Genomic DNA, 22252 nt, shown 5'->3' on the forward strand with positions numbered 1-22252 from the left:
CTAACTAACTAACTAAACTAAACTAACGAACTAAACTAACAAAAACTAACTAACTAACTAACTAACTAACTAACGAACTAACTAACTAAACTAACTAACTAACTAACTAACTAACTAACTAACTAACTAACTAACTAACTAACTAACTAACTAACTAACTAACTAACTAACTAACTACTAACTACTAACTAACTAACTAACAAACTAACTAACTAACTAACTAAACTAACTAACTAACTACTAACTAACTAACTAACTAACTAACAACTAACTAACTAACTAACTAACTAACTAACTAACTAACTAACTAACTAACTAACTAACTAAACTAACTAACTAACTAACTAACTAACTAACTAACTAACTACTAACTAACTAACTAACAATTTCGTATATATTACGAAACAATTTCATGGTGCAAAACCACGAAATATATACATATTAGGCATGGATTATTATCATTGTAAGAACATTTTCGTTGAGACCCTGCTCCGTAATATTTACTTCTGATGATTAGCAACTGGTATCATATACGACATTAATGTGAAATAGGATTTCTTGGATCGATGCATTGATAATTGTTTGGTTTATTCATAAATTTATTTTGTAACTTTTAATACAGTTGACCTTCGACCACTCACCCGTTACCTATGACCATTCATTTATATCACCACCTACGTATTCATGAGACAACACAAACATATTTTAATATTTTTGCACCTTGTGACATAAATAACATGTTTACATCCGCCAAATACGCTTTTTTACGCTCGTTTTCCTTTAGTCCTTTTGTTGACACGTAAATTTATACTTGTATTGTTTCATGTGTGTGTGTATGTGTTTTGAATCTACATACATATAAAAATGCCAGTCATAAATTAAACTCAACCTGATGCAAACAAAGGATGAAACAAAAAATTCATGCAAAAAGAAAATAAAACAAATATGTAAATAAATAAAAAATATATTTTACGCATAAACACTGTATAATCGATAATTGATAACAATGATATTTTGTTCACTCAGCCTGCAGACAGGATAAACAGAATCTATCGTTGGAAATGTATATTTAAATAATATTTAATTGTCATAAATACCAACATACGGACATAGCGTTTATATACGAGGGCAGTCTGCAACAAATTCCTTTTGTAAGTTTCATAATTTGCGAAGTTGATGTAATACTATTTAAACAATAGTTCATAATAAAATCATTTATCCTCGTTTTAATTTTTCTTTCATATAAAGTAGTACAAATACTATTAAAAAGGCGAAAATAACAACATGAACACTTGTCCACAAATTTCATGTATAACACATGTGACACATGAAGTCTTTAATTACCGCAATTTTATTGTTAATTTAATTAAAACTATTTGTATTTAATATATGTATGTACATATATGTATATATAAATATACACATACATTTCAATTATATACATACATACATAGTTTTTTGATTTAATGCATTTTGTCATTATTTTAATTATTAAATTGTCATTTGCAAGTAGGATCAAGTAAAAACAATAATACACTGAAAATAATCCATGCTCAACTTTACGAAAAAAAAATTTCGTAACTTATATATTCGTAATATTTACAAAAATTTCTTGTATAATACGAAATATTACTTAATAAACCCTTTTCTATTTTTACGAAAGTACGAAAACTGTACTACATTAGGCATGGATTTTTTTCAGTGTATATTTAATACTAAACTTAATGGAAAATATTATCCATTGATTTTTATCTACAATTAGTGTTTTTAGGGTAAATTACTTATATAGCAACGACTATTACTAAAAATATTGATTTCTTATCCAACAAATGTTTATAGTTCTCAAATAGTCAATAATAGCTTAGACATAAGAATTAAATATGTAATTGATTCTATTAATGAATTTTATATTTTGTTTTAATTAATGATGCTAATTGTTTTGATTATTTCCTTAATTTTGGTGCAAAACTTGCTAGTCCTTGAACAAGTGAATGAACTGTTCTCAGGTCTAGTCTACTAATTAGTCTATTAACTAGCCTATTCACTAGTAATTCGACTAGAATACTAACTGAACCAGACTATTAACTAGTTTATTGAGCAGTATTCCTACTAAATTGTCTATGAACTGATATATTGTCTTGGCCATTAATTAGTCTACAGATAAGACTATTAACCAGAATATTATTATTAACTTCTTTTCGGATTGATCTCTTGACTTGTCTATGGACTAGTGTATGGATTGGATTGGACGACAAATTTTAAATTTTTATCAAAAAGGTAAAAATGGCGTTTTATCAAACCTCTTTGCACGATACCGTAAATTAAAAATGTGATGTAGAAAATCGATCAGATTCAGCGCGGCTCAATCCTTTAGAAAAGTATTGGTCACAGGGTTTCTTTTTTTAAATTTTGCCGCCCTGTGTTATTCTTTGGAGAAGTTTGCTAACTAGTCTATAAACTATTAACAGGGTCTACAGATATGTCTCTAGTCTATGGACTAGTGCTATATGGACAAGTGTATTGTCCATGTGCACATAACAAGTGTATTGTTATGAGTCTATTGACTAGAACATCCATCGGCCACGGTTGATGATATTTTACTGGTTAATCCTAAATACATCTTCGCTATACCTACCTGATCCCAAATAAACTTCAAAATTAATCATTATTAATATCAAAAAAAAAATCAAATTGTACTTTATATTCACAATCTTTGTAGAAATCTATTGAAAAATTAAATAATTTATAACAACTTAATTAAAAATAAATCAATTTTTAATTTAAACGTTAAATTTGAAATATGTATATTTACGATTTCACTTAATAAGTTGATGTAAATAAACATTTTACAGAAATTAATTACATTTAATCACTGATGGTAAAATATTCGTATTTTGGTTAAAATAAACCGTAATAATTAATTAACTTTTTATATTGTTTTATTGCTTTTATCGTCTATATGAGTTGTTATTGTTGTTCTTTTGGTTATTGTTGGTGTTGTCGGTGGTGGTGAATAAGATGGTGATTATCTCAATTGTTAGTGGTTTGTATTTTAATTATTCATGTCTTTATTCATAAATATGTATGTTTGGGAGTGTGTGTAATAGCGTACGTGTGAAAACCTATGTACATAAGTATGTGTATCTGTGTTCTCATTATTACCCTGCAGTTCGGGTTTGCTGTCTAGAAATTACACTGCTCAGACTTTAGATTCCATAATTCTGGTGGATACCAAGTCTATACTCTAGTCTATAGTCTAATCTATAGTCTAATCTATAGTCTAATCTATAGTCTAATCTATAGTCTAATCTATAGTCTAATCTATAGTCTAATCTATAGTCTAGTCTATAGTCTAATCTATAGTCTAATCTATAGTCTAATCTATAGTCTAATCTATAGTCTAATCTATAGTCTAGTCTATAGTCTAGTCTATAGTCTAGTCTATAGTCTAGTCTATAGTCTAGTCTATAGTCTAGTCTATAGTCTAGTCTATAGTCTAGTCTATAGTCTAGTCTATAGTCTAGTCTATAGTCTAGTCTATAGTCTAGTCTATAGTCTAGTCTATAGTCTAGTCTATAGTCTAGTCTATAGTCTAGTCTATAGTCTAGTCTATAGTCTAGTCTATAGTCTAGTCTATAGTCTAGTCTATAGTCTAGTCTATAGTCTAGTCTATAGTCTAGTCTATAGTCTAGTCTATAGTCTAGTCTAGTCTAGTCTATAGTCTAGTCTATAGTCTAGTCTATAGTCTAGTCTATAGTCTAGTCTATAGTCTAGTCTATAGTCTAGTCTATAGTCTAGTCTATAGTCTAGTCTATAGTCTAGTCTATAGTCTAGTCTATAGTCTAGTCTATAGTCTAGTCTATAGTCTAGTCTATAGTCTAGTCTATAGTCTAGTCTATAGTCTAGTCTATAGTCTAGTCTATAGTCTAGTCTATAGTCTAGTCTATAGTCTAGTCTATAGTCTAGTCTATAGTCTAGTCTATAGTCTAGTCTATAGTCTAGTCTGTATAATCTAGCCGTTTGCGTGACATGTTTTAACGGGAAATGGTGGAAAAATATTGACAACACGGGCCAAAAAATATAAATTCAGATCAACTAAATAGTGTTATAACATTGAGTACATTAAAACTATTGGGAAATATTTCAGAGATGAGAATTTGTTTGATATTAAATACTTCCTACAAATTGGGTCATATATAAATAACAAGAAATTAATTAAAATTTTTTTAAAACATATTTTCATTTTAGATTTCAATTTAAAGTGTGTTTGTAAAAATGTGTTAAGTTTTATAAAAAAAAACATTTAAATTCGTTAAAAACCCGTATTAAATAATGAATGGGGTTTATTTTATCGAACAGGCATTTGTTAAATGTTTAAACGGGTTTTTAATGTTGAATGTTTGTTCCATGATAAATACGAATATAAAAACTGAAAAAATCTTTATTACGAAATCAATACCACAGGTATGCAATATAATTGGATTTAAGCTAAAATTAACACTTCCACATAAAGGCATGAATTTTTTTAAATAATGAGGTTTAATATATTTTATTTTCTTCTTTTGAAAACCTCCATAAATTAACAAAAAGCAAGAGGCAGAAGAATATTTTTAATAAAAATGTATATTTTTGTTATTGGGATTTTCCCAAAATCTGCAGAAGATAAAACGCGTGTACATTTGATATACATGTGTTTATTTAATTTTAAATATTATTTTTTTATATTTTTACTCCAATTAATAATTACATTCATGAACTTGTCTACTTTAAACACATCACATTAAGATGCATACAATTAAGTACTTGTAAAAGTACTTATTTTTTCATTTAAATGTGCCTGAATAAAAGCGTGTTGTAAATTCCATTAAAATATATATTTAAGAAAATATCTATTCAAAAATCTCCTTGTGTGCATTGCAATCCTGTACTCATACTTACTAGCAATTCCAACTGAAAAAAAACAAAAATTTGCAACAAATTTTAAAAATTTATTTATAAAATAAAAACAGAAAAGACTTTTTTTTAAATAAAAAATTTTACAAATTTAAGAGTCATTTTCAATACTCTTAACACTTCAGACTCTTATGTTCAAAACCACTCAGCCATTCATAAATTCACACACACACACACATATTTGGTTATAACCCAGCAAACATGCAAGTGAGAGTCGAATCAAACATGCTCCGATATATAAAAGTTATCTTAACAATATGGAAAATTATTGATTAAGTTTTTGAATCTTAATTTATTCTCAAAGGTATATCAAATGTAATTAATTCCAATTACTATCATCGAAATTTTCAATCTTGTATATTCAAATTGATTCCAAATTATAGAAAATGAAGAATTCAAAATTCTCAGAATTACCTTTGAGTCCGAATTTTACGTGTTTGTTGGGTTATCTTATAAATTTTTTATAATAAAATTCCTCGTCATACGTGTATGTCTGACTGTTCATTTGTTTTCTTTCATTATTTACAGTCATCAACAGAATATTGGAGTTGATATTAAGTTTGGAGCTTCCACTTGTAACAATCCACAATTTTGATCTCGAAATTTTTAGAATCCAAACTTTATCTAACGGATAAATATACATATATACCTCATAGGATCCTTATAAGTAACAGAGGAAATTAAGCAACGTCTATTTGTCTCACTGTTGAAATACATTTTCGGAAGACCCCTGATCAGACATGTTTCCGAAAAGTTTCTTTTTAAGGAAAATCGGTCCATATATAATGAAGATATAAGTAAAATTCCAACACAACCCATAAAAATGTTGTTCAAAATTAAAATTTTTGGTATTCCATACAAACAAAGTTAACTGTAGTCAGGGATGGAAAAATATGTATGAAGTAAAATTAAAAGAAAAATAAAAAATTAGCCAAAAATTAAGAAAAGTAATTTAAAAAAATTAAAATAAATTAAAAAATATTTACTTATTAACTTTTTCTTAAAACACAATATGGTGATGGGTATATTATATTCGTTACGGCCCGAATATTTAACTCTTACTTGTTTGTGTTTTATATATATTCAAAACAGACCTTAAAACAATTAATTCATTAGGGATTTCAATATTTTATTTTAATATATTTAATGAATTTACTGTACAAGTGCAAGTAATTTTTGTTTAATTCCAAATATTTTTCATTTTTTGCAATTCTCAGCTGGGAAAAGAAATATGTATAACAAAAAAAAATATTTAAAAATTTCTTTAAAATCTTTAAGAAGGTTTTTTTTTAAATAAGTAAGAGTTCAATATTTGGAATCTTAAATACATATGTACCCTTCACCATAGATATGTGCTACTGTGCTTAGTCTATAAAATAATTTTATAAAATTTCGGTTTATTCTATATTTTCCAACTCTACCATTACCTAAGCAATAACGAAACTAAAAACAACAAAACACGCAAAGCAATAACAACAACATACAGTCACACATACGCTTTTTCAATAAGTAACAAAGCTGTATGTTGTTGCTCCTTTTTTGTCAAAGCATGTACTAGAATTCCCTTTTTTTATGAAATTTTCAGAGGTTATCTCCGATTTTTTCTTATATCTCCATTATTAATGGACGAATTTGATTTTAAATAGGAAACTTCTCGAAAGCATGTCTGACAGAACTATTGAAGATTTGAATCTCGAAGATATCTGGGGTCTTCAGAAAATTGATTTCAACAGACCCTCAGACGATCTCCAGACTTAATCGACTCCGCTATCTATAAGGATCTAGAATATATATACTTTGTAGGGACAAAAAATTATATTAAGGAAATTGCAATTGCAAATGACAAACTTATATATACCCTTTTCACGCCCCGTAGGCATGTCACCTTGATGAAAGAGTCTTTCAGAAAGACTCCATCTTAGTGTGTTTGCAATACCGTGGAAAAGAGGTGTTTCCAATACCTCTAGTCTTCCGGGACTATAAACTGATGATAAAAAGTATCCTCTGCCTTCCTCGTAATGATTTGACATGGGGTCGAACCAGAGAACCACACAATCTGGTACTACGGGTGGCCAATTGCCCGCAGGACTTTATCCTGGTTGGTAAGATGGTTGAGGTTCCTTCGGGATCTATGTAGTGGATGTGGTTTAAACCCAAATTCGCGGGAAGAGAATGTCGATTAAAGGACTGATGCACGGTGATACCTATAATTCGGGATAAGTTCGGTGTCGAAGTCAACAGATACCTCACAGAGGAGTAACTGCGGGACTAAGCGTTGGAAATAAGTTGGTGTTAAATATATATGATACAGGATGAATGTAGGGCTATTCGGAACATACCCGCCCGTATACCCAAAGAGAGTGTGTAGGATGTTGTTCTCTATGAGTGTGTCGAATGAATGAGAAGTATGCTGGATTGAATGGTAATGGATGAAAGGTATCTTATACAAGTGATATCATTGAATTTTTCTTCTTTTTCCATGTATGCTCAGGGTATACTATGTTCAGATTTACCACAGTGCGTTCTCTGTGAATAAGAACAAAGTCTTCGGTTTTTTAATGGACTCGTGTTTCGGTCTACTGAATAAGTCTTTAGGCGCTGTTGCCGACTCAAGTGCGTGGTTGCAAACGGAAGTGATGTTTTTACATCTCGGAAGGTTATTAACGGGCAGCAATGGTCAGAGATTGAATAGCTCCAGTACTTGAGTACCCTTCTCTCGAAGGTGAAGGGTATAAAAATACCAAATAAGTTAATCGAATTTAAATTTCTTTTGGAAAGTTGGACTTCGCTAAAGGCCTTATTAGTAATACGTTTGGACAAACAAGTATTTCGGTGCAAGAATGTTCATATCTTTTAATACAAATTCGGTACAAATAATTCAAATATTTGTACCGATTTATATAAAAGTTTTTGTTGGGTACGACGGTTTTTCAAACTGCAGGCAAATATATGAGAGGAAATGTCGCTCAGATTTGGATTCAATTCTGCTCAAACTATTAGATAAATACAGTCTGGTCTCAGAGTTATAAATTTAATTTATTGTATTGCCTTAATAAGAAACTTTAGCGTGTGCAATATTTCAATCACGTATTTATATATAACAATCTTCTCTTTGGAAAACATTACTTTAAAGCACTGACAAAACATACGTGTATTTTTCAAGCCATACTTTATGAATTATTTATTAAAATTAAGCCTATAAAAGAAGAACTTCTATTTTCTTTTTGTTTTTAGTTTTAATACTTTTTTTATTTTAGATACAAAAATTCATTCAAACGTACGCATAAACATAAAATTTCATATCTTTTTGCAAAAAAAAAAATTAACAACCAACAACACACAAAAACATCTAATAATAACTATAAAGACTTTGTTGTATGTGAATGAACTCATTTTGAAGATTCTTTTGTTTGAGACTCGTTGTCATTTCAAATCTTATAAATGTTTTCATGATTTCAGCAGTTATATGCTTATTTTGGGGATTGTTTTTATACTTTTCGTTTTATTTTTTTGATTGCGGCAAACGTTTTATGTGGGGGTTTTGGTTGTTGTTACAGTTGTTATTTCACGTTGCTATTGTTGTTATCATTTTTATTTTATAATATTCTAAAGAGTGATTCATATTTATGGCCTAAAACAAACTAATCATAATCTGAAAGTGTTGCTGTCTTCTTTAGAGTTATTTCAGTTTTGTTACAAGTTGTATGATTTTATTGAAATTTTATGCACAACAATATTCGTATAAAGTTTTATTTTCAGAGTCTAATGGAGATTTCTTTTAAGAATGAGTGAAGAAATTTTGGTTTTGATATTTTTATCTTAAATCTTTAAGATGTTGTTAACATTGTATTTATTTACGTTTATTGAGGTTTATAGCGTGTTTTTAAATGATTACAAATTTTTAATGGTTTTATAAGATGTTTTTTTTTTAGAAAACGAAATAAATTGTTTTTGTGACGATTTAATAACAAGTAGAGTAACCTATTAAATTTTGTAATGAATTCTTAAAGATTTTAAATAGGTCAATTATGTATCTGTACCGCAATTCAGTAACTTTTTAACTACAAAATTTTGTCGTAAATAGTATAAATTCGTAAGTTAACAATAATTGTCGTTATGTGGTATTCTGAATTTTATTTCACCGATTTTTTTCGTTAAACAAAATCATTAGTTAACGAAAAGTATCGGCAATGTAAAGACAAATAAAAAGTTCACGTTAATAATTTTATATTTTAAAAATATTTCAATACAAAACTTTTGACATTCTCATATTTTTCCGACGTTTGTCGTTAAAATATTCTAAGTTCGTTAAAAAGTTACAGAATTGAAAATTCGTTAATGCAACCGATATTTGTCGTTACTTTACGATATCGGTAGTTAAAATTAAAAAAAATACAGAATTGCGGTACTGGTGCTTATGATATTAAAATATTTTTAATTTACAAAAAATACATAAAAAATAAAAAAAAAAAAAAAAAGTGTATGTATTTATATTTTCAAATTTCATTTCCAATACTTAGTTATTCAGTTCCTCCTCTGTTATCTTTTTAGGCAACAGCACCGTACATTTCCCGAAATATAGATTTCACCGAGTATCAGTCTTTTAACAACATTCTCTTCCCTCGAGTTTGAGTTTAAGCCACAGCCACCACAGCCAAAATAAAGTCTAAAACTCTGCCCTGTGGGCAACCGCTTTCCGTGGTGCAAGATTATATGGTTCTCTCTTTCGATCCAGGTCAAATCATTCCAAGGACGGCCGAAGACACATTTGACACCAGCATCTCTTTTCCCCGAATTGCATACCCCGTTAGTTAGTTAGTTAGTTAGTTAGTTAGTTAGGTAGTTAGTTAGTTAGTTAGTTAGTTAGTTTAGTTAGTTAGTTAGTTAGTTAGTTAGTTAGTTGTTAGTTAGTTAGTTAGTTAGTTGTTAGTTAGTTAGTTAGTTAGTTAGTTAGTTCGTTAGTTAGTTCGTTAGTTAGTTCGTTCGTTACGTTCGTTCGTTTAGTTATTCGTTTTCGTTCGTTCGTTCGTTAGTTCTTCGTTTCGTTGTTAGTTCGTTCGTTCGTTAGTTCGTTTTCGTTCGTTCGTTCGTTCGTTCGTTCGTTCGTTCGTTCGTTCGTTCGTTCGTTCGTTCGTTTCGTTCGTTCGTTCGTTCGTTCGTTCGTTCGTTCGTTCGTTCGTTTCGTTCGTTCGTTCGTCGTTTCGTTCGTTCGTTCGTTCGTTCGTTTCGTTCGTTCGTTCGTTCGTTCGTTCGTTCGTTCGTGTTCGTTCGTTCGTTCGTTCGTTCGTTCGTTCGTTCGTTCGTTCGTTCGTTCGTTCGTTCGTTCGTTCGTTCGTTCGTTCGTTCGTTTCGCTCGTTCGTTCGTTCGTTCGTTCGTTTCGTTCGTTCGTTCGTTCGTTCGTTCGTTCTTTGTTCGTTCGTTCGTTCGTTCGTTTCGTTTTCGTTTTCGTTCGTTTTTCGTTCGTTCGGTCGTTCGTTCGTTCGTTCGTTCGTCGTTCTTTCGTTCTTCGTTTTTCGTTCGTTCGTTCGTTTCGTTCGTTCTTCGTTCGTTCGTTCGTTCGTGTTCGTTCGTCGTTTTCGTTCGTTCGTTCTTCGTTCGTTCGTTCTTTCGTTCGTTCGTTCGTTTTTCGTTCGTTAGTTCGTTCGTTCGTTCGTTTCGTTCGTTCGTTCGTTTCGTTTCGTTCGTTCGTTCGTTCGTTCGTTCGTTTTTCGTTCGTTCGTTTCGTTCGTTTCGTTCGTTTCGTTCGTTCGTTCGTTCGTTCGTTCGTTCGTTCGTTTCGTTCGTTCGTTCGTTCGTTGTTCGTTCGTTCGTTCGTTCTTCGTTCGTTCGTTCGTTCGTTCGTTCGTTCGTTCGTTCTTCGTCGTTCGTTCGTTCGTTCGTTGTTCGTTCGTTCGTTCGTTTCGTTCGTTCGTTCGTTCGTTCGTTCGTTCTTCGTTCGTCGTTCGTTCGTTTCGTTCGTTCGTTCGTTCGTTCGTTCGTTCGTTCGTTCGTTCGTTCGTTCGTTCGTTTCGTTCGTTCGTTCGTTCGTTGTTCGTTCGTTCGTCGTTCGTTCGTTCGTTCGTTCGTTCGTTCGTTCGTTCGTTCGTTCGTATTCGTTCGTTCGTTCGTTCGTTCGTTCGTTCTTCGTTCGTTCGTTCGTTCGTTCGTTCGTTCGTTCGTTCGTTCGTTCGTTCGTTCGTTCGTTCGTTCGTTCGTTCGTTCGTTCGTTCGTTCGTTCGTTCGTTCGTTCGTTCGTTCGTTCCGTTCTTCGTTCGTCGTTTCGTTCGTTCGTTCGTTCGTTCGTTCGTTCGTTCGTTCGTTCGTTCGTTCGTTACGTTCGTTAGTTCGTTCGTTCGTTCGTTCTTCGTTCGTTCGTTCGTTCTTCTTTCGTTTCGTTCGTTCGTTCGTTCGTTCGTTCGTTCGTTCGTTCTTTCTTCGTTTGTTCGTTCGTTCGTCGTTCGTTCGTTCGTTCGTTCGTTCGTTCGTTCGTTCGTTCGTTCGTTCGTTCGTTCGTTCGTTCGTTCGTTCGTTCGTTCGTTCGTTCGTTTCGTTCGTTCGTTAGTTCGTTCGTTCGTTCGTTCGTTCTTTTCGTTCGTTCGTTCGTTGTTCGTTCGTTCGTTCGTTCGTTGTTCGTTCGTTCGTTCGTTCGTTCGTTTCGTTCGTTCGTTCGTTCTTTGTTCGTTCGTTCGTTCGTTCTTCGTTCGTTCGTTCGTTTCGTTCGTTCGTTCGTTCGTTCGTTCGTTTTAGTTCGTTCGTTCGTTCGTTCGTTCGTTCGTTCGTTCGTTCGTTCGTTCGTTTCGTTTCGTTCGTTCGTTCGTTCGTTCGTTCGTTCGTTCGTTCGTTCGTTCGTTGTTCGTTCGTTTTCGTTCGTTCGTCGTTCGTTCGTTCGTTCGTTCTTCGTTCGTTCTTCGTTCGTTCGTTCGTTCGTTTCGTTCGTTCGTTCGTTCGTTCGTTCGTTCGTTCGTTTCGTTTCGTTCGTTCGTTCGTTCGTTCGTTCGTTCTTTCGTTCGTTCGTTCGTTCGTTCGTTCGTTCGTTCGTTTCGTTCGTTCGTTCGTTCGTTCGTCGTTCGTTCGTTCGTTCGTTCGTTAGTTCGTTCGTTCGTTCGTTCGTTCGTTCGTTCGTTCGTTCGTTTGTTCGTTCGTTCGTTCGTTCGTTCGTTCGTTCGTTTCGTTCGTCGTTCGTTCGTTCGTTTTCGTTCGTTCGTTTCGTTTCGTTTCGTTCTTCGTTCGTTTCGTTCGTTTTCTTCGTTTCTTTCTTCTTTCGTTTTCGTTCTTTCTTCTTTCGTTTCTTTTCTTTCGTTCGTTCGTTCGTTCGTTCTTTCTTAGATGTATAAATCAAATACGAAGAATCCCCTAAGGCCTCTATCGGGCCGTTGTGCACTCTTAACCAGTGCCTCAGGTGGGAATCGAACCCACTACCTCCGGTCTACCACACTAGAACACTAACCAGTAACCAGAGGCCACAACTCATGAATTAATAATGATATCGAATACAATTCTGCATTAATATATTTTGTAGATATGCACATCATTCTGCAAAACTTTAAAATTTTTCGAATTACTTTCCATTTAAATAAAAGTTTGTAACAAAAAATTTCTTGTTCTAAATATATTATAAATTAAATAGACTTTATTTATTTCTTTATATTTTTTCTATAATTTGTTTCTATTTAAAAAGAAGAAATAATCAATTTCCTTGCAGTTTGGCATCTTGTTCCTTGGCATATTGCAAATAAACATCATAAGCAGGATTACGGGGAGTTCTTTCAGCTGAAAAACAAACAACAAAGAAATAAATAATTTTCCAACAATAACAACAACTAACAACATACTTTATAAACATTATAACCATTTGTATCGGCACGATAATAAGTTGTCTGATATGATTCTCTTGTACCCGCCATCGAGGGTACAGTATAATAACCCTGTTGTACTGGCCTCCAAACACCTTTCACCAAGACATGATCTATGCGTTGATAATTGACCATGCCATTACTTAACACTAACCTGTAAACAAAACAAAAAAACAAATACATTCCAATAGACAATCAATCAATTTTACCCCTAGTCTGTCAGTGGGATGTTTTAAAATCTTTTTCTAAACTCTTACTTATATTCCTCACTACCATTGCCATATTTATGATGATAATTTTCCAATACAATTACTTCGTCTGTTGGTTTGCTGGCCTCTGGTTCACCCGTAATTATTGGCCACAAATCACTAGTGGGATCATAAACAACATCAAGGTCTTCATCATCATCGGCAAAATTATCAGTGATTATTCCATTATCATCATTATCATCATCATTTTGTGTATAGTCGTCCATGTCAGGCATAACAACCACTGGCTGTTCTATTAACGTGTGCAGGGGAATTTCATTGTTTGGTGGCATAACCGCTTCAATAATATCATCAACATCTGTTGGCCAAACGGCCAATTGTAATTCGTAGAGTGGTTGTGTCTTGTCAACATTCATGATGGGTGCCTGCGAATAGAAAACAATAGAAGAAACATTTAGTTAATACACTAGCTAGTGTTTGGGTGGGGGGAAAAGTTGATTTCGGATTTGCAAATAAAATCAAAACAATAGTTTTTTTTTTATAGATTTTGCAGCTTTGTAGAATTTAGACATTGGAGGTAAGTATTTACCACGCTGGCTTACAAATAGGGGGTTAAGTAAGTAGTTTTGTCTCTGAGAAAGTACGTCCACTGCGTCTATTATTAGTTTTCTCAAAAAATGAAAATTTTTTCTTTTGTGATAAAAACAGAGTTCGAGAACCATATGCCATAAGGCTTAAAGTAAGTACTTACATAATATATTATTTGTAAGTTATTACTAGACCTATTCTAAGTAATGCAGATGGTAAGTAGTAGTCATTGAAAGTTTCTGTTTCACTTTAAAAGTCACTAGTTACTTCACTGGTCATTTTAAACTCAAATTGTAATCACTAGTATTAGGTAATTAGTTAAATTGAAACAAGGATGTATGTTACATCAGATACGAAGAAATACAACTCGACCACTATAAGACGTTTTGAGCTTTTCTTTTAAATATTTTTGTCTCTAGTGGCAATCGAACCCACGATCTTTGTATTGACAGACTAGACCACTACTAACTAACATACAAAGGCACACAATCACTAGGAGTATTTTCTTTATTCAAAATGAAATCACTTTTTCCCTAAACCACAACTTTATAGATTTGTTTACTTAAATCCATATAATTTTGATTGATATTTGTAGAAAAGAAAAAAAAAACAATATTCTTCTTAAACACACTCTATGGTCTTAAGCCAAAAACTATTCAACAAATCTAAATGTTCACTCATTCGTTCAGTCAATCATACCTTAGTTGTTGGTTTAGCTAAAACTGTTGTAACATCTTGTAAAACCATTATCAGCATTAGAGATTTGAAAACTAAACTTTTCATATTGCTGCTGCTACTGGCTGCTGCTATCCGCTTACCCTGCTGTCACTCTATTGCTACTGTTAACGTTGATGCTAAAGTAATTTGTCTGTTAAGATTGGGTTAGGAGGTGTTGTGTGGGTTGAAAAAGTTTTTGAACCGTGTGTTGTTTGTTTGTTTGTGCTTTCGTATTTATTATGGATTCTTGATTCCTGAGTTGTTTGTGGCCCCGTGCTGAGTGTGTTTGATGTGATGTGTTGTATGCAAATGTTGAAAACTTTTTGCAGAAAGTCCATAGTTTATGGCTGTGCAGGTATTTATATTGCCTTTTGACTACAGCAAATATTGGCCCAATATGGTTGCTGTTGCTTTTGATTTTGCTGCTGCTGTCGTTTGCTGTTTTGATATTTTTTTCTTTACAACTGTTGTTGTTGTTGTTGCTGTTACATTTTGTAGCTGCTGTTTTTGTTGTCGCAAATAACTTTTTCTGTTTTTCTTGGGATTTTTTTCCTTGTTTTTTTCTCAATATTTTTTCGTGTTTGTTTATCAAATCTTAAAAGCTTTGTTAGCACTTGCCAGCCATATATAAGTAGACATTTCGTTCTTACCATATTTTTCTGTTTTCGTAGGCAGTTTGTTATAAAATGAATTTTAAATCTTTTTAGTGTTTTGACCCACTTTATGCTAAAAAGCAACTTCTTTATCCCTTTTTTTTCAGAAATGTTTAATAAAATTTGTTGTTTCTTAAAACCGCTGTTGTTGTTTTCTTTATACTCTAAAAGGTTTCTTATTGCTTTATTTTCCTGTTGTCTTATAAAGTTGTTATTATAGCCATCATATGGTTGTTGTTTTTATTATTTTTCAAAGAATTCATTACAAAACTAAATTAAAGTTTTTTTGGTTTGTTTTTCAGAGAATTTCAGACGAAATATACTAACGCTATACATATATAGCAAATATTTATTGTTAAGAGAAAATAATCCTTTTTGTATCCTTTATTGAAACGATGGCATTTAACTATATTTGTAAACAACATATAAAATTGAAACAAGTACACTGAAAATAAGCCATAATTAACTTTACAAATATATCGTTATATTTACGAAAATTTCATGTATAATAAGAAATATTATGTAAACATTTCCTTGTCTAATATTACGAAAGTATGAAAATCTTTTGTAAAATCTTTTTTTCGTATACATATATGTATTTATAATTTTGTAGGAGACAATTATAGATCTCTTAAAGATTTGTTACATTTTAAACAATAAACTGATTTATGCCTACATAATACTGTAGCGACTTAAACAACATTTTATGCAAAGTATTTCCAAAACAAAAATTATAATTTATTGCTACAGAAATCGGTAGTATCATAAAAATAAAAGAAAAAACTCATCAGAAAGAACAAAAAAAGTTTACAACTTAAAGAGAATGTGAAGCACAGTGGCTCACTAAATATACCACTTTATAAAAATTTAATAAATACCACACTATATTTTAAAAGCTTTATTCCCATAAAGATTATTTTTTGATCAAATAAGTATGATTATTTTTTCTACTTTAATCTATAAACTATAATTTATTATCTACTACTGTAATTTTTATAGTTTAACTATTTATATAAAACATACTTATTTTATATACCCAGCAAAAACACAGTAATGATTTGTAATTACTCAACAACTTACCTTTGACTTCTATATAACGTCTGTATTACTTAGAAGCTGTCCAGAAATCACTTACAAATAATATATTATGTAAGTACTTACTTTTTAACATATTGTTTTAGAAATTATTTTGTAACGCAAATGAAAAAATAAATTGTGTTATTTAAGCATTTTAACCCTTTCCGTTCAATGTAAGTTTTTGCTGGGCATGTATAAGTAATATACTTTCGATATCTCCAGTAATTAATCACCTTTTTAAAAAAATGTGTCACTGGAAATAATTGCTAAAAATAAATACGAGTTAAGTGTATTGCTGTCTTTCCTAATTTTCTATGTCTATGTTCTACATCACTTTTGGCGTGTGTATGAGACAAACCCTGGGCCCAAATTATGGCATACGATATCGATCGAAATCTTAATAGAATCAAAATGGAGATTTTTATATTCGCAGAAAGAGAATATCGGTTAAAAGACTGATGCACGGTAAAGTCTTCAATTCGGTGCTGTTGCTAAGACAACAGATACTTCAGAGGAGTGACTTTGACACTAAGCGTTGGAAATGAGTTGGTGTCAAGTGTATATGATAAGGATGGCTGTAGGGTATACGAAAATTACCTATCCAGTGTTTATGTCGGATGTTGTTTTCTATGAGTGTTCCGAATAAATGAGAAGAGTGCTGGGTTGAATGGTGATGGATGAAAGATATCTATTACTAGTGATACCATTGAATTTTCCTTCCTTGTCTAGGTATGTTCAGGGTTTAATCTGTTCATAATAGATTTACCACAGTGTGTTCTCTGTGAGTAAGAACAAGTGCTCGGCTTATTTGATGGATTCGTGTTTCGACTAATGACATAACAGATTTCGCAAACAAAGGACATGAATCCTATAGAAAAGTCTCTAGGTTACCCCCCAGGGGCATGTCACCTTGGTGAAATCTCCATCTTGGTGTTATTGCAATATCCAGAGGAAAAGAGGTGCTACCAATACCTCTAGTCTGCCGGGACTATAAACTGGTGATGATCATGCGGTCGAACTAGAGCACCATATATTCATGCACTACGGGTGGCAAGTTGACCGCAGGACTTACCCTAGCTGGTCAGTTAGTTGAGGTTCCTTCGGGATCCACGTAGTGGCTGTGTTTTTAACTCACATTCGCGGGGAAATAATATTGGTTTAAGGACTGATATATCCTCTAGACAAGGTCTAGAATATAAATAAATACCAACTAAATCAGATATTTGTCTTGAATTTAAGTCCAACCAATATTTTCCAATTAAAATCCCATTGTGTTTACTCCACTATATAGATCATTTGAATACTACTACTTTCTCATGCAATTTGTTTTCCACTTCCTAACTAAAACAAAGGAAATTATTGGTGAAAACACATCAAAAACCAATCATCCATGCATATGACCATGAATAATATAGGTTTTTTCTTCCGGAAAAAACAGCTTGAAATGTTTACAACTAAAAAATAATGAACACATATGAGGGTGCAGCAGGAATCTTTCCAGGTTTATGTGCCAAAAGTAATACGAAATAAACTGAAACATTTTATTATGCCAATATACAATACAATCAGATCACAATGCATTGAAATGCAATAATAAGATTTAATTAAATATGGATTTCAGAACATAAAAGTCTCGTTAAAACAAAGAAGAGAAAAGTAATAAAAATCGAAATCAAATAAACTGAAAAGAACAGAGTTCTGAACTAAAAACAAGAAAACATAAAAATGTTGTAAAAATCACATCATAAAAACAGCAAGTGTCCTACATATTTGGTATTCTTTTAGCTTTCAGATTATTTTCTTTTAAGGTAAAGAAAATCTCTTTTAAGGAATGCATATAAAATGATGTTGTTAAGATAAAAACAAATTAGTGTAATTTTAAACTCTTTAGGAAAATGTTAGTTAACATTAAATTTGTATTTACTGGTTTGGCAATGCTGCTGGTGAATGCCCAGTGTTCCATTGTGAGGAAGATTGAAGATAAGGAGTTAAAAGATCCGGAACGCTCTAAGAGGGAATCAATATTTTCTTCTCCTTATTATGATGTCATGACTCACCAAGCTGTACAGCCTGCACCTGGAACACAACAGCCTCCTCAACAGCAACAGGGCTTACCCATATTGGGTGCTTTAGTTAGCAATGTACCGGGTTTGAATGGTTTAAGCTCAACTTTAACTACTTTAGTACCTTTGGGTAATCTTGGTGGTTTGGGAGGTTTGGGTAATTTGGGTGGCTTGGGCAATTTGGGCGGCTTGAATAATTTAGGTCTGGGTAATTTAGGTAATTTGGGAGGTTTAGGTGGTCCCGGTGGCTTGGGTAATTTAGGAGGTTTGGGTGGTTTAGGTGGTCCTGGTGGCTTGGGTGGTTTACCCGGCTTAGGTGGACTTTTCCCGGGTCTTAATCGTTGTCCTCTAACGCAAACTTTAAATTGTCGTTGTGAAAATATCATACCCTTACCTGTTGCACCCCCCACCAGCAGCTGCACGATCAAATGGTTTGGAGATTTTACAACAAAATATGAAATTAAATTTAAATGGAGATAAAGAAATAAGGTAAGAAAAAAACTATCAATAATGGAGTTAGAAATCAGGCTTGGGGGTAATGACTACATTTTCAATTAAAATTACATTTGAAGTAATTGTAATTGGAGCATAACCAATTACAATTACCTGTAATTAAAGTTTTGCCAATTACAATTATTTGTAATTGAAGTTTTGACAATTACAATTACTTGTAAGGGTAATTGAAGTTTTGTCAATTACAATTACTTGTAATTGTGAATTTTGTTTCTTATAATTATATGTAATTTGTAGTTAGTAATATCTTTATTATGATTACAAGTAATTTTGATTTTTAATTGATTATCAATTACACATTACAAGTAATTGTAATTGAAAAAACTTCAACTACAATTACAACTAATTGAAATTGGCAATTGCTCAATTACACATTACAAGTAATTGTAATTGACCATGTAATGAATTACTTTGTGTAATCATTACCCCCTATGCCTGTTAGAAATTTAAGCATTTTCCTAAAAAAAAGTACTTTTTTTAATTAAAAATTACTTTTCAAATTTTTATCTGTTATTTAGTCTACAGGCTATTGACTAGATTACATACTAGCTAGTTTATAGTTCAGTCTATAAACTCATCGTCACAAAAAAATAATCCATGATTAATTTTACGAAAAAAAAACATAACTACTTGTTTCGTAATATATACGAAAATTTCGTATATAATACGAAATATGATTTAATCAATCAATTTAATTATTTTCCGCATAATGGCTAGTGCATAGGCTTCTATTCAATGATTTATAACTTCTTGACAATTTATATTTATAGTTCAAACTTTAACATTTATATTCATTCTGTCTTTTAGTGCTCGCTTAAGTAATGGCATCTTACTCTATCAACGTTCCGGCATTGAAAAACTTGCCAACAATCAAAACTCTAAAGTTATACAAGGATATTATACGCTAAAGCTGGAGGATAAGAAATACTTAACCATTTATTATACCATTAATGACTTGGACTATACAGTCAAAGGTAAGTGCAGTAAAATACAATCAACTCAATTTAATTAACTGCTTATAGTAAGTACTTATTTAAGTACTTACTTCTTGCAACTCCTAAGTTCTTCTAAACTCTAGTCAAGTCATTAGACTAATTACTTTAAGATTAGTCTGCATTGTATTAATCTTGTTATTGTTGTTGTTTATTCCCTGTAATTTTATTTAATTAGCTGATGTTACAACAGAACCTCCCCAAAACGATTTAGATGCATCGACAGCCACCGTATAGAGTTGTTTTAAGCAAATTACTGCAAGTCAAGTAAAAAAGGAAAGGAAACATGTAAAGTTTATGAGTTTTATTTCTTCTTGTGGCAACTGAAACTTATTAACAAAAGTTGTTGTTGTTTTTTTCTGCAAAATAAAGATAATTACAAAACTATAGCAGAACTTAGATTTAATGTTAATGTAAATAAAAAGTTAATCTCCCTCTTTCTAAAATTCTTATCTAAATGAGTTAATTTTTTTTTTTTTTGTATATGAATAATATTTTTGTTATTTTTTTCTTGTGGTTTACTAAGGGAAATGTTGGTATGTTTGGTAGGTTAAGTAATCTGTATTATGTATTTAATGGGGTAACTGAAGAAGGTTTAATTAAAGGAGGGGTTGGAACTAGTTATCTGTCTTAACTAAATGAGAATTATGTTGATTATCTTAATTCAAGTTATACGTGCGTATGCTTAGGTGATTCTACAGCTAAAAAATAAGCTGTGATTATTCCGTAATTACAAAACTGCTTCTAAGTAATGCTGACTGTACACAGTAGTTGTAGAACCTTAATAATTTCTTCCATATTTTTAGCAATTTATAGGGAATTTTTTAGTTCAATCAGTGACAACATTTTTTATTAAAAACATTATTTTTTATTAAATTTTAACATTTTGTTTTCTTTTTCGTCTGTCTAAACTTACGGTTGTAGTCATCTGAACTTTATAACAAACATCCTTTATGATTTGTTTTTCTTGCTTTATAATCTTTTTATTTGTCCTTGTCGCTTCTATGTCTATTATTAGTTTTTGGTTACCATTCGTATTTACTAACTTTTAGTGCACGTATAGGGTTCTTATTAAAAGTTTTGAAATACTTTAATAAACTAGAGGAGAAAAGAGCTAGGGCCAAGAATATGAAGAGGATCTGTCAATTATGTAATAAACACACAGTCTTCTTGGTTATGCAGATCCACTAAAGTGGAAAACAAGTAATAAATTAAAGTCGGGCGAGGCCGACCCTACACCTGTTACAAAAATAAAATGTGATTTAGTTTTCATAATAAAGCATTTAAGTTGAGTTGTAACTTGTCTCAGATATACTTAAACCATTTATTGTTGAATAAAATTGTGGACATTTAAGTAAAATTTTAAAGGGGGCTTTTTATAGGGGTTAGGGTCAAATGAGACCCTGTAATTATAAAATTCACGAGGGTTATTAAGGCTAGTATAGAACTTAGTTTGACAGCATTTTGTCGAGATAGGAGTATATTAAACATAATTATGAACTTAAAAGGCCTATTCGGTGGGTTCAGTTATATGGGGGCTAGGTGAAATAATGGACCGATGTTAACTATTTTCAATAGGCTTCGTCCCTGGAGAAGAATAGAAGACCATGTACCAAATTTCATTGAATTATCTTCAAAATTACGACCTGTAGTTTGATTACAAGGTTTACATGGACGGACATAGCTAAATCGACTCAGAAAAAGATTCTGTGATTGGTATACTTTAAAGTGGGCTTAGCCACAAACCCAATATACCCTCCCCACTAAAGTGGTGTAGGGTATAAATACATCTGTATCTACTCTTAAAAAAAAAACAGATAGTGTCTGGTACTTTTTCGAAATTTGTACTTTAAAGGGGTTTGTAGCAAATATGTGTGAATGCCCAGTGGTCCATCGTGAGGAAGATCAAAGATGAGGAGTTAAAAGAATCCAGTGAGCTCTAAGAGAAAATCAATATTTTCTTCTCCAAGCTGTACAGCCTGCGCCTGGAACACAAAAGCCTCCTCAACAGCAACAGGGTATACTCATATTGGGAGCTTTAGTTAGCAATGTGCCGGGTTAGCGTAAGCTTAACATTAGATACTTTAGTGCCTTTGGGCAATCTCGGTTTTTTTGGAAGGTTTGGGTAATTTGGGCGGCTTGAATAATTTAGGTCTGGGTATTTTAGGTAATTTGGGAGGTTTATTTGGTACGAGTGCCTTGGGTAATTTAGGAGTTTGTAGCAAATATGATTCTCTATATATATATGAATATTTTTCTATCTAGTTCAGTAGAGTCAGGGCCATTTCGCAGAGTCAGGATACATATATAGTTCCAATACAAGGTCCCTCTTCCTATAATTGTAAGAAAGATTTGGAAGCTATAGCCAAATGTGTGTCATTATGATATCTATGTTGATGCTATATACCTACTTCGATTTGTATACGTTTCATCCCCTATCCGAATCAGTTACTATAGTTGGCTGGAGTTAAACCCTATCTTGGCAAAAAAACATCTTGGACTGTTATCAGACAAGTGATAATTAGCCTAAAACATTTATTTAACTCAAAAACCCTACATTTTCTTAGATTTTTCATGTTTCACCTACATGTGGCTATACACATATTTAGGTTAGTATACATGTGTTTGTATGCATATGTATATTGCAGGTGTAT

General features: G+C 32.0%; 1 protein-coding gene and 1 pseudogene across 1 annotated transcript; one reads left to right on the plus strand and one right to left on the minus strand.

Annotated features, from left to right (window-relative positions):
- Positions 1–12620: 12620 nt before the first annotated feature.
- LOC119614771 lies at positions 12621–14616 on the minus strand. Its single transcript, XM_037970880.1, has 4 exons — positions 14283–14616; positions 13044–13420; positions 12759–12940; positions 12621–12703 (listed from the first exon to the last, which is right to left on the minus strand). The coding sequence occupies exons 1-4, from the start codon at positions 14364–14366 to the stop codon at positions 12621–12623; spliced, it is 726 nt and encodes a 241-aa protein (XP_037826808.1). The 5' UTR covers positions 14367–14616.
- Positions 14617–17925: 3309 nt separating this feature from the next.
- On the plus strand, positions 17926–19835 carry LOC119614772 (annotated as a pseudogene).
- Positions 19836–22252: the final 2417 nt, after the last annotated feature.

The sequence above is a fragment of the Lucilia sericata genome, unplaced genomic scaffold, assembly GCF_015586225.1.
Source record: "Lucilia sericata isolate MDLA Ls3-8-SP2 unplaced genomic scaffold, ASM1558622v1 Contig003366F_arrow, whole genome shotgun sequence".
NCBI classification, from domain to species: Eukaryota; Metazoa; Arthropoda; class Insecta; order Diptera; family Calliphoridae; genus Lucilia; species Lucilia sericata.

Coding starts and splice junctions, on each gene's coding strand:
- LOC119614771 (XM_037970880.1), bottom strand. CDS start 14,366: ATGAAAAGTTTAGTTTTCAAATCTCTAATGCTGATAATGGTTTTACAA. Junction 13,421..14,282: donor TAGCTAAACCAACAACTAAG/GTATGATTGACT, acceptor TTCTATTCGCAG/GCACCCATCATGAATGTTGA. Junction 12,941..13,043: donor AATGGTAGTGAGGAATATAA/GTAAGAGTTTAG, acceptor TTTTGTTTACAG/GTTAGTGTTAAGTAATGGCA.